The following is a 13342-nucleotide window of genomic DNA, read 5'->3' as shown; positions in this document are numbered from 1 at the left end:
GATAATGTTTTTTTTTTTTCTGTAAAACCTGTCGCTGTAAATACTTCTATTGAAATTGTAAATGAATAGCACGTGTTTGTACAATTTTTTACTGTTGATATACATTGGTTAGCGGCCACTTGGCTGCTGTTAAGCCACAATTGTACATGATTTTCCCTACGTTTGCGTCCCCCATAATTCTTAATAATTGAGATGATGTCCTACACATACGTCCCTGGTGTAGCAAGGCGGAGCAGTTTGCACATCCCTACTCAGTTCTTCAATCTTCCGAAAACCTGGAGAACGTGGAGAATTAGGTGGATGGCAGATAGGAAAATTGCTGAGAAAAAGAAGGCCTTCTATTGGTAGCGAAAGTTCTTTTGTCAGAAGCTATAGAGATGTTATTGAATTTCTAATAACACCCTGAAAAGTGCCACTGTGATTGAATCCAGCATTTGTTTCCAGAAAGGAGACTGCCGGACAATTTTGAACATACATCGTGGTTCATATACATCTATGTACATAGATAAACATAAGACAAAAGGCGATTTGTATATAGAAGTAACTTGCGGACAATGCGTTGACCTCAGGAGGTCAGAAGTCACAGCACATCTACTCATTTTCTTAGTGCAGGGCTGAGGACTGACAAATTGACTATTGTGCACTTTATCAGCCTGGGAGGACATTGATTCATCCCATTTTTTATTTTATTTATCTGTAACTGCGGTGCATTGGGGTTAGCTATAATCTTTCTTTTCTGTGAAGTCTTGGAACCAGGCCTGGAAATAAGGCACATCAAATAAACTTCAAAAAGCAGAAAGTCATTAATTTCATTTAGTTCCTTCTCTGTAGTAATGACTGCCGCATCCAAAGGTCCTCGAGATTAATTGAACTTTTGAACTGTACTGATTTGTAAAACTAATTTTCAATCCTCATGTGTAACAATGTCATTGATGTAAGTACAGATATACCAAAGGTTGGCGGGGGGAGGGTTAGCGAATTCTGAGATTCAGTACTTTGACATATTAGTTATAGTGTGTGGCAACTGCACAGAGTCTGTTATGGAGCAATTATAATGCACATTCCAAGTAGAGTTTGGGGCAAAAATGCCTCATGCCCCTAAGCTGCCATCCCTTTATTTATGAACTTTTTTATAAAAATTGAATTGTACTGTAAAAATTGTGTAGTAGGTATGATGATGATGATTGCCGGTACTGTAAAAATTGTGTAGTAGGTATGATGATGATGATTGCCGGTACTGTAAAAATTGTGTAGTAGGTATGATGATGATGATTTGCAGCTACTGTAAAAATCGTGTAGTAGGTATGATGATTTGCAGCTACTGTAAAAATCGTGTAGTAGGTATGATGATTTGCAGGTACTGTAAAAATTGTGTAGTAGGTATGATTGCAGGTACTGTAAAAATCGTGTAGTAGGTATGATTGCAGGTACTGTAAAAAATCGTGTAGTAGGTATGATTGCAGGTACTGTAAAAAATCATGTAGTAGGTATGATTGCAGGTACTGTAAAAATCGTGTAGTAGGTATGATTGCAGATACTGTAAAAATTGTGTAGTAGGTATGATTGCAGGTACTGTAAAATTCGTGTAGTAGGTATGATTGCAGGTACTGTAAAAAATCGTGTAGTAGGTATGATTGCAGGTACTGTAAAAAATCATGTAGTAGGTATGATTGCAGGTACTGTAAAAAATCGTGTAGTAGGTATGAATGCAGGTACTGTAAAAAATCATGTAGTAGGTATGATTGCAGATACAGTAAAAATCGTGTAGTAGGTATGATTGCAAGTACTGTAAAAAATCATGTAGTAGGTATGATTGCAGGTACAGTAAAAATCATGTAGTAGGTATGATGATTGCAGGTACTATAAAAATCATGTAGTGAGTATGATTGCAGGTACTGTAAAAAACGTGTAGTAGGTATGATTGCAGGTACTGTAAAAACGTGTAGTGGGTATGATGTTTGCAGGTACTGTAAAAATGGTGTAGTGGGTCTGATGATATTTGCATGTACTGTCGAAATTGTGTAGTGGGTATGATGATATTTGCAGGTACTGTAAAAATCATGTAGTGGGTCTGATTATGTCTTGCAATGTGCTTTGCCAGGGTTGTATTTAGTTTAGGCATAGTGAATAAATATGGCTGGAAACAGTTGTGCATGTACACAACTGGTGATTTAAGACATTTTGGTACTCTTTCCCAGTGATGGTCACTGCCAGTCAGCAATTACTACTGCTGGAAAATGCATGAGTGCATTACAGATATTAATTTAGGGCACTATAAAACAGCCCTGTGACTTTTTATCTTCTACTTTTGCAAACTGTCCGTTTTGAGAGATGGCAGCACAGATTTAGCACAAGAATGTAATTAATCAGGTGCACTAGCTCATTTACAGAGAATGGCAGGAGATCCTGCAGAACGGACTTTCTCTTCGCACTCTCTCTGCAGTCACTTTTCTCATATTAAAGTTTCTGGTCCCAGAACGTCTGATAAAAGATCTGATGGCATTTTCTATTTTGTGTGCAGGCAGGAGGCTCCCAAGTCATTTTCACAAACCCGCTGGAAATTGTGAAAATTCGCTTGCAGGTCGCTGGAGAAATTACCACGGGCCCCAGAGTCAGCGCTCTCACCGTTCTCAGAGATTTGGGCTTCTTTGGGCTTTATAAGGTGAGTGCTGCAGAAATTAAACAGTACATCCATATTGGCTACCCTCAGGTCGCCTATTTGTATATAAATGACTAAGCTGATGAATTCAATGTCCTCATGCAAATTGAAGTGATCTATAGTATAACTTGATTAAAAGTACACTGACAGGTCTATTGCCACTAGAATATATATTATTGCCCCAGATTAGTTGATGACGTGCAGCTGTAGCAAGCGTTAAACCAACACTGATCATTATGGCATGACTTCATACAGCAAAACACAGGAAATCACATTGCGTCAAGGTTGTTTCCCCAAAGCCAAAGTTGAAATTCCCTGCAATGTATTTTTTGGCCACTAGGCAGCGTGTTGAGAGAATTGTATTACACATGGCAAATGAATGAGAAGTATACCGCTATATGTGTACTGTGCTTTTAAGAAAAGAAAAAATATATCAAATCAACAGCATCTGTGTTCTGAGTAGAGGTAACTGTCAATCACTTGTAGAAATAAATACAGCAGCTGAGTGTTGGAAAACCGCAAGTGATTGACAGTTGCCTCCACTTCCAATCAGACCACAGACGCAGATGCTACACTGTGTCATAAAAAACAAAACAAAAGAGAAACAATCCATCAGGCAGCATGCTTCCTCCCCAAATTCACTTCTGTTGTGGTCCATGCTCAATGTACATTATCCTGTACCCTCTCCATTATACATTCACAGATAAGCACAAGCTCAAGCAAACTGCCTAAAATACGTTTTAATTGAACAAAAGATACAGATATGTCCACATACATCTAGACTCAATGAAGCCAAATGACGCAAGGCGCCCCAGCTTGACTGAGCCACTCAGATGTGTAACAATACCGTCTTTTTCTCTTAAGTTTTGATTCTTACTTCATATCACAGACTCAGCGAAACACCACTAAGACTTTAACCACACGAGAATTAGTTTGAAACATGTACAGAGTCACAGATCTAGCTCAGGGGAACTCTGGGTGAGAGAAAGTTGCAGACACTGCATCGTAGCACTTTGTATACAGACTCATTCGCACACAGATGTACAAATGTCATACATCAGATTGATCCGTGTAATCTAGCACAGTAGTTCTGTCACTTCAAGTTTTATGTTGTGCAAATAAGACGGACATTTTGAGCGAAGAAGACGATTGGCACAGCCAGTCATCCAGGACCTGGCTCGCCGAGAAGGGACTGTGGCCGACTGAAGCCACAGTGTATGAGGACACAGCTGTACACAACATATCTATATACACACTCCATATACACGTTGTGAACAGAGCTTATTGTGTTTAGACTTTATGGAGACCGAAGAGGCCGCTTACAAAGGTCTGTGTCAATTACTGTATACCTGAACCACTGGCGTGCCAAAGCTGACCACATCCTGGTAATTACCCTCAGTGGAGTCCGGATGAACCAAGCTTCTTTTCCCCATGAGGCTGGTGCCCTCTGCTCCCCATGAGGCTGGTGCCCTCTGCCCCTCATGAGGCTGGTGCCCTTGAGTATTGGTTTTGTGACACCCCATGATAGTGACACCAGCCCAGGCTGCCTTGTGCTGCGGCAGGTGGAAGATTTTGGGCAGGGGCATGCTGTCTGTTTTTTTTTTTTATTATTATTTTATATAGTCTTTTGTATATCCGTGCAGCATGTGCGGTCTGAGCAGAGACAGCTGTCATCACTAATCAGCCCAATGTATGTGTTTTCTTCACTCAACATGAAATGAATGAAGAGGCAGCATTTATGTCTATTGTCACTAGTATATGTTATTTAGTATAAACTAGTTCTCACTGCCTCTTCCTATATTAACAATGATTCAACAGCAATCCACGCCGTTAGCGTATAGTATAGAAAGTAAAAGTTATGAGTTGCTTGGTGTTTGATGTTAATATTATGCATGGAGAAATGGTACCGCAAAGGTTACGTGTTGGCTGCAGAATCGCCCAGCGGTAAATGACCATTGGGCACCTGCTATTTCTCTATATCCCTCTCTCACCTGCATGAGCCAAATTCAGTATTATAAATCCTGGTATCTCTCCGGTATTCCAGAGAGACAGGTAAGTTTCACCTCTGACATTTATCACTTCTCTGTGTACTCGATAGCAAAATAATCAGCATTACTGTATCCTCATTGTTCTATAACATTCATCCTTCTGTAAGGCAGGAAAACAAAGCCTCTTGTATTATATGTGATGAGAACGTTCCTCTGCATGGGTTTATGTACTGTTTGTGGTTGTTGCAGGGAGCCAAAGCCTGCTTTCTGCGTGACATCCCTTTCTCTGGCATCTACTTTCCGGTCTACGCGCACTGTAAGGCTCTGTTTGCTGACGAGCATGGACACATAGGGGCTCTACAGCTCCTGACAGCTGGCGCCATCGCAGGTAAAAACCCTATTTTTAGATTTCCTTGTCTCCCCAAGCAAGATAACTCTGTTTTTGTTAATAGAGAAAATTGTCCTCATCAACCCGTTTATACAAAAGCAGTATCAGTCACCAGCGAGGAGCTGTAAATATATGCTCGCGGTGGGTGATGTAGTTGTTTTTAATGAGTGCTAATTGCATTAGCATAACTGGTGTAAACAGCTTAATGTCGTTCTGCAACTTGGTGCAATATTATAGGTGTCCATCTGTAAAGGGCTTCTGTCAGAAGGTGGTTCTGGGATCTTGAGGTCTGTGGAAAATCTTTTGGTAGAGAAAACAAGTCTCCTGATTACCTGAAATGTGTATAATGCTCATGTCTTTTCACAGACGAATTTGCCCCAGCTGAATGCCAGTGTGCTCGGAATAATGAGATAACGTTTTAATGTGCGTTGGAAAAAAGTTTTGTGTTTTTTTTTGTTTTTTTTTTTTTTTCCAGACCTGGCAGTTAAAATCGGGATATGAATATATAGGGTTCGGTATGTTTTGTAGACATGAGAATGTCGCCATGGTTTAGCATGTCAACATTCAGCATGCCGACAGTTGACAAACCACGGGTCCCGGCAGTGCGATGATCACTTATCTCTTCGTTCAGCCCTTGCGGTATACTGGTGTCTTCCAGGTCCGGCGGTGTCAGGCGATGCGATGTTCCATTATGAACATGTTGACGTTCTGCAGATGTCGGCATATTGCATATCGGCAGTTCGATAATGTCATCATTATAACTACTGACTTTGTCTGCATGATGACTGCATACCGATGTACAAAAGACCACCACTGACGTAAAGGCAGACTTTTTAAAGTACACCTGTCACCCACAGTGCTAGCCATGTAGTGGTCTTATTTATGAGAATGCAACTTATTCTCATATTATGCATTGAGTAGAGACTAATGACATCACTGGGCAGTTTCTGATGTCACTAGTTAATAGCGAATGTATGGATGACATTTTCATTATGGGGTAGATGTACAAAGCCTTGGAGAGAGATAGATAGTAAGTACCAACCAATCAGCTCCTAACTGTCATGTTTCAAACAAAGACTGAAATGACAAGAGCTGATTGGCTGGTACTTTATCTCTCTCTCCACGCCTTAGTATATCTCCACCAATGAATGCTGGTTCAGCCTCCAGAATACAGCTTATAATGTAACCCTCCAAACACTCCCTGATCATAGGAGATTGCTCCCACACCGCATCCTCCGAAGTGCAATCTGTTAGATGGGTTGGGTACGTGATGCCGGTGCCGGCAGTCAGAATCCCAAAGCCGGTATCCGAACAGGGGTAGGATATCGACACCTGTCGGTAGGTGTCCTAACCCTAACTCTCCCTGCCTAGTGCCTAACCCTCCCTGTCCCCCCAACTACTAACCTTCGGGATGCTGGCGCCGGGATTCTGTCAGGTGTTGGGATTCCAGTGCTGGTATTCTGAGCACCGGCCTCCCATGTACCGGGATTGTGACTACATCCCCTGCTAGAGTATTACCGTTCTGGTATAAGATGTCTGGTGTAAAGCTATTGTTGTAGTTCTGGGCATGTTACGTTCATTTTATAAGCTGCAGTAGGAAAATGTCAGATTGCTACAGTATATATTACTATATTCTTCCTTTAATATATCAGTATGCGAGTCACATGCACATTATTGTACACCGGTTTCCATAGTGCTACTTTGCTTACATGGGCATGATCGAGACTTGAACTTTTTTTTTTTTTTCTCTTTAATCCGTTTACGGTTTAATAACATTGTAGAAGCCACCCACAATATAACACTCTGATTACATACTAAGTTCTCTGTGACCATATCCATTTCCTATTCCTCTCCCCTTCATTCCGGCACTAGTCCATGGAAAATGAAATGATTGTATACTCTCCCCATATGTCACATTCTGTTTCCCAGGAGTCTATGTGACATGTTTGAAAGACACTCAGGGGGAATAGGTGGCGCAGACAAGAGTCTGTCCTCTCATATAAAACCACATTGTGTTCCAGTACTGGAACATCCTGACTTCCAGGCACGGCAGGGCAAAAGCCACCTCGCCCCCCGGGCCATGCTTTTGGCAGGATGCGGCAGCTTTGCTTCCTGCTGACCAGTCATAGAGGTGGCATTGTCGATCTTTTTCTGCACAGCAATCCATTCATCTGGCCGTCAGCAATCCGAGCTGCAGCGTTCTCCAGCCTCATTTAGTGTCACTAAATAACAGAACCCCTGTAGATGTGTGTACGGCGAGGGCATGCCGGCCATACTTCATGAAAGAAAATGATTCAGGTAACCAGAAACCCGGCATTATAGGCAGATCTATCATCAGGATTCTCCCCTTACGGATTTACCATAGATAGGCTATTCACAGCTCCTCCGAGTGTGACACAAGCGTGGTAATCAATTTATGTAGTCATTAAACACACTTTGTTTAATGCCTGGTGTGTGTAGCAATCGTAACAAGCGTGTAATTTGGTATCCAAGAACTCCATCTCCAGACACATGGATTGTGTCACTGAAGAGCGTGCTAGATTGTCAGTGTTCTGACATAATCCCTACACATGAACAGTTGTATAAATCGTCTTATTTTAGCCAGAGCATTTCCTCATCATTGTACTTTTTATAAATCATTTCTTTACACTCCAGTATATAGAATACGCCTACATTTAGTCCATATGTTTGAATCGTTTCCCCATTTCCGAGATGGACAGTGTAAGATAAATCTGAACAATTTAATTATCTGTTGCACAATGTTTTTTTTTTTTTTGGGGGGGGGGATATTCAGTTCTTTATGTGAATTCCTCTTGCCGTTATAGGTGTACCTGCAGCTTCCTTAGTAACCCCTGCTGATGTCATCAAAACAAGACTGCAAGTGGCGGCTCGAGCCGGTCAAACGACGTACAGCGGAGTCATCGACTGCTTTAGAAAAATCCTCAAAGAAGAGGGATCAAGGGCATTTTGGAAAGGAGCTGGAGGTGTTTATTAGTAGTATTATTATTGATATACTGCTTATGTGCATTAGTTTATATAGCACAAAAAATTTCAAATTAAACATATACTTATTTAATGTTGGGAATTAGAGCCAGATGGGTGTCAGAGTAGGGAGAAATTAAGTTGATACTTTAGTAATATAAAATAATGATGTAAGCTCTGCTTGCCTGGTTCCAATATACTGCCCTATCACATAATGCACATTACAGAGTATCGGGGGGTGGTAGAATTAGGGCCTGCAGCCCCATCATACCGTTTCCATGCATGCTGAGATCACAAAGCGCAGTGCGGTATAGTGGCTGGATGCTACGTAATCCCTTTTAGAATATAGATGGCAAATCCCTTAGTGCACCACACCTAATAAGCAGCTGGTAGTCACTATATAGGGTATCCCTTTTACCCAAACAATATGAACTATATACAGAAAGGTGAAGTGATCTCAGTGCTGACGGTGTAATTTTAAAGATATTAAAAAAAATGTTTCTATGTATTAAAACAAATTTAATGTCTTCATAAAAATACAGTATAAAAGCATGTATTGTATATAAAGTACATAACTGCACCTCCAAACCGCCGACGCGTTTCGAGCTTGACTGCCTTGATAAAGGCCTTGATAAAGATAAAGCTCGAAACGTGTCGGCGGTTTGGAGGTGCAGTTATTCATCCTGCTAAGGACTTTGCCTGTGAGTGTCCAGAAACAGGGTGTTATCCGGAGCCCCTGCTTTTTAAGATCTGGAGTGACACTCACAGCTACCTAATGGTAGGAACTATTTGTATGATTTTTATTGCTACTTGTTTGAGCTAAATACATATGTTTTTATGCTTACTAAATCTGTGAGTAATTTATGCACTCTATATACATGTTTTTATGAAGACATTAAATTTGTTTTAATACATAAATAAAAACATTTTTTTTTATATCTTTAAAATTACACTGTTAGCGCTGAGATCACTTCACCTTTCTGTATACGCTACGTAATAACTGGCGGGGTAGCATAGACAGAAAAAAAAAAGAATACACTTATTATAACAGATATTTATTGTTTGCATGCCTTGTTAAATTATCAGAGTTATTCCTATGCGGAACGGTTCCTTTGAAGTCTATACCTGTGTGATTTTACCCTTTAATCTGAAATCACATGTAAATATTCAGGCTTGGGTCCACATGTCTTACTGACCTATTGTAGACCCAGACACATTAAAGAAATGTATTTGCTATTTCCCCAGCTCGTGTTTTTCGGTCCTCCCCCCAATTTGGTGTCACCCTGGTGACCTATGAACTCCTGCAGAGATGGCTGTATGTTGACTTTGGAGGGATGTAAGTATTACAGTGTGTTATTTATGTATATGATGTTTTTATGCATACAGTAGCTGTGTGCAAGGCCGATTTCTGAAATGCCGCCTATCTGTGTTAATAATAGAACGCACATTCTTTTTCCGGTCCTCGGGTGATGTCACTCAGACATTTGACACCAGAGTCATGTCTCTGAAAGTCTGGATTCCTCGGCAGAATGATATCAATTCACAGGCTGAAAAAAATATATCATTTAGCTGAACACATCTCAAATTGAAACTCAGTCTGTTAACTAAACCCATTTTCTTTCCCATCCTGTGCTCCATACAAATGAGCAGATGAGAACTTTCACAGGATATAAGAGAAAACCCTGTTTATAGACCATGCCGTTCATTACAAGAAAGATCCATTAAAGAGTACATGTAAACACGCAGACATTTTATTTTGTGCTGTTCAGAGGGGTAGAAAACACACCATCAGCATAAAAGTTGGATAGCTGTTAAAATAAACCAAAATGTTTAATACAATTCTTGCTTTACTACTGAATACTATGTATGGAGAATGTCACCAGAAGTCTGTTACATTTAACAATTAAAGGATTTGTGCAGTTTGGGGTGATAACTCATTCATATTACATACCCTGTATACAGGGGGACCTGTTATAATAAAGTGTTCTCCAGTTTCTCAAAATCCCTCCTTAAGTTCACATCTTTTGTAAAACTGATGCCAAACTATAGCACAAAACAGTAACTATATAATTATTAAAATGCTAGGTGACCTCATTCTGTAGAGGAGGAGGATACAAATCGCTGAGGTCTCTGTAGGGTCCCAGAAATGCACGATTGGCAATTACCCAGATCCACCTGATCTCTTGGCAGCCCTAATTTTTTAGAATGCTTTAAGATAAAGATGTAGATTATTGAGATTATACCATATTTCATTGAGGCAGTTTATTTAAGAGTGGAAATATAGTGATGTTGCCTCCTCCATCTAAGTCTTCCTGTACACACTGAGCAGAAAGAATATTTATTCAAAGGACTTGGATCACAAATATAAAACCTGTATTATTATTTTTTTTGTTCTAAACAGATGATTGTCCAGTGTTTCAGACATGTTATAGTACAAGTGTTTAGACTGTGCATATTCAGTAAAGAATTACGATCCATTGATCAGCTGAGCTTAGGTGGCGAACACTGCAATACAGTGCTCTAACCATTAGGAGGTTCTATACACTAATATTCCAGGGGGGTTAGGAGGAAGTGAGTTTACAGCAGCTCTGTAGATTGTTACCCCTGCAGACTGACTCCTACTTGCTAATATGTCCTATGTATCACAAAATCAGCCATGGCGATATAGAAGCCAGTGTCAAGAACAGCTTTTACTTTCACATTTTCCATTAAAGTCTGTCATAATATCTCTTCACTAAGCCTCCTAGGGGTATATTTACTAATGTGGGGGTTTGTAGAAGTGGAGATGTTGCCCATAGCAACCAATCAGATTCTAGCTATTATCTACTAAAAGGTGCTAGATAAATGATAAGTAGAATCTGATTGGTTGCTATGGGCAACAACTCCACTTCTATAAACCCCACACTTTAGTAAATATACCCCCTAGTCTCATTCCCAACAGGAGAAAAGTTCGGGGTCATGTTTGTTTTCTCTGTGGAAAACCAAAAGCAGAAGAAAGTCCTTCACATGTTACGTGGGTTTTTCTCAGTGCGTAATGTCTTTGTGGGTCTATCACAGCCTCCGTTCAGGTCTGGGTCTGTGTGTTTGTGAATGGGTAAAATACCACCAAGAGCTGTGGATGAATGGTGTATTCTCATGCTGTGAAATATAGTGACAGCAGGTTCACAGTAGCCTTGAGAATTGTCTGAGTAAATCAGCGAGACTGCTGTATAAATGTCCCATGCACATGTTGCTCTGAGAGTCACATAATAAGGTCTGTGAGCTTAGCCCGTCCAATAACATAAACAGTTTTCTAACACACGGCTTCCTGGCCGTCTTATGTTACAGCCTGGCGCTGCAATCAGATGGCATAGTACCAGCTTGTTTATTGGTAAAGCTTTTTATTTTCTTCCTCTTTCTCTGTTCAGCAAACCTGTAGGTTCAGAGCCCGCGCCAAAGACGAGGATCTCCGACCTTCCTCCTGCACACCCCGATCATATTGGGGGCTACAGACTGGCTACTGCAACGTTCGCTGGAATAGAAAACAAATTTGGTCTTTATCTGCCAAAATTTAGGCCCCCAAATGCGGCTCCTGTCCAGGCCAAAGCTTCGGCCTCTGTATAATATCAGATACGCCGGCCTGATCTAAGGGTGCAATCCAAATCGTGTATAACAATGCAGCACGGAACAGTATCTCTCCGGTCAATTGCATGTGGGCTTATCGAGGCTGCTTGTCCCATTCTACATTATATAATCATTTGCTGAGAGGCGAATCACCTGTTTGCACAGGGAAAGGTTCACAGCTTCATTCAGCACCTAGAATGTATCTTTGTTTCCTGAAGAGAGCATGTGTTTGTTTTTTTATTAGGCTGATTTACACAGCGATGCACTTATTGTTACTGTACATATTGTACATCTGTACAGATACATCTTGGCACATGGGGTAGCTGTTACTCTTTTTACAAGTGGGTGGCACAAAATGTACAGGACATATTGGAGGTGTTTTATTAAGAACCCTGGGATAATCTATGTATTAATTAAAATTTCAGTTCAACATTTACTCATTTTGATGTATTTTATGGAAAATAAATCATTAATGTTTGACTCTTTGATTTTTTTTTTTTTAACTTTGGTCTTTGCGCATACTGGGCATGAAACGCGTTCGCTGTCCGGCTCTTTGCATATACTGGGCATGAAACGCGTCCGCTGTCCAGCTGTTTGCACATACCGGGCATGAAAAGCATCTGCTGTCCTGCTCTTTGCATATACTGGGCATGAAACGCGTCTGTGTTCTGCTCTTTGCATATACTGGGCATGAAACGCGTCTGCTGTTCTGATCTTGGCTTATACTGGGAATGAAACGCGTCCGCTGTCCGGCTCTTTGCATATACTGGGCATGAATCGCGTCTGCTGTCCGACTCTTTGCATATACTGGGCATGAAACGCGTCTGCTGTTCTGATCTTGGCTTATACTGGGCATGAAACGTGTCCGCTGTCCGGCTCTTTGCATATACTGGGCATGAATCGCGTCTGCTGTCCGGCTCTTTGCATACACTGGGCATGAAACGCGTCTGCTGTCCTGATGTTGGTAAATGACTGTGACTGCTGTAATATTGGCACCTGAGCAACATTTAGTGAAAGGCTACTTAGACTGTTGACAAAGTGCCACCCTTGTCTGCTTTGTTTCAGGACAATGTATTAAAACAAAAAACTTCTTACTATTAATATAAAGTTATACTTGTCACACCTCCATAACTTAAGAAGGACAATAACCTTGTACCACAAGCAGTGGCTAGAAGTTCTTGTGGTCGGTAGCTGGATCACAACTTTAAGCACGTCTGGTGTCCCAATATCATTTTTTTAACTGACATTTTATGTTCTCATAAAGGTTTAATAAAAGTGAAAGTATGATCAGCTACTTTTCCAGATATTAAAATTCACAGAGTTTTAGTAGAAATATTCTAAACTGGATTCTTTAGAGTTTTAAAAAGTTAATTATGTACAGCGCTCTGTGCTTCAGGATAGTACAGTTTGTAATATACAAAAAAGGAAAGGGATTTATTTGGGATGAGGGGGGATTGTGCAGTAAATAACCCTGTGCCATTAGACTGTGCCACCAGAAGTATTGTTAGACAACAGTTGGGCTCTTAAATGTTCTGTGTCCTCAGGCTCTGATGAGGTCAATTCTGCTCTGCCTGCCGCCGCCGCCGCCATTGTAGCGGCCTCTGCTGAGACCTTATCCTGTTTCCATCATTACAAAAAAAGAGCATAAATAGTCACCTTTGTGTATTTAATCATTTATATTATCTGCATGGGGTGAAAAAAACACCTGTCCTATCGAGCCTT

At 40.7% G+C, this 13342-nt stretch overlaps 1 protein-coding gene across 1 annotated transcript in view; it reads left to right on the top strand.

Annotated features, from left to right (window-relative positions):
- The window catches only part of SLC25A12 (solute carrier family 25 member 12), a 166051-nt gene extending 153951 nt beyond the window's left edge, over positions 1-12100 (top strand). The window contains exons 14-18 of the mRNA XM_088470550.1: positions 2522-2662; positions 4897-5035; positions 7861-8019; positions 9263-9353; positions 11425-12100. Coding sequence (XP_088326676.1) covers positions 2522-2662; positions 4897-5035; positions 7861-8019; positions 9263-9353; positions 11425-11620 — 726 coding nt within the window. The 3' untranslated portion in view covers positions 11621-12100. The remainder of the gene's footprint in view (positions 1-2521; positions 2663-4896; positions 5036-7860; positions 8020-9262; positions 9354-11424) is intronic.
- Positions 12101-13342: the final 1242 nt, after the last annotated feature.

This window comes from Taudactylus pleione, unplaced genomic scaffold (genome assembly GCF_031769625.1).
Source record: "Taudactylus pleione unplaced genomic scaffold, aTauple2 ptg000004l, whole genome shotgun sequence".
In the NCBI taxonomy this organism is placed as follows: Eukaryota; Metazoa; Chordata; class Amphibia; order Anura; family Myobatrachidae; genus Taudactylus; species Taudactylus pleione.
The sequence above is the reverse complement of the archived record's forward strand: the minus strand, read 5'-3'. Positions and strand labels throughout refer to the sequence as shown.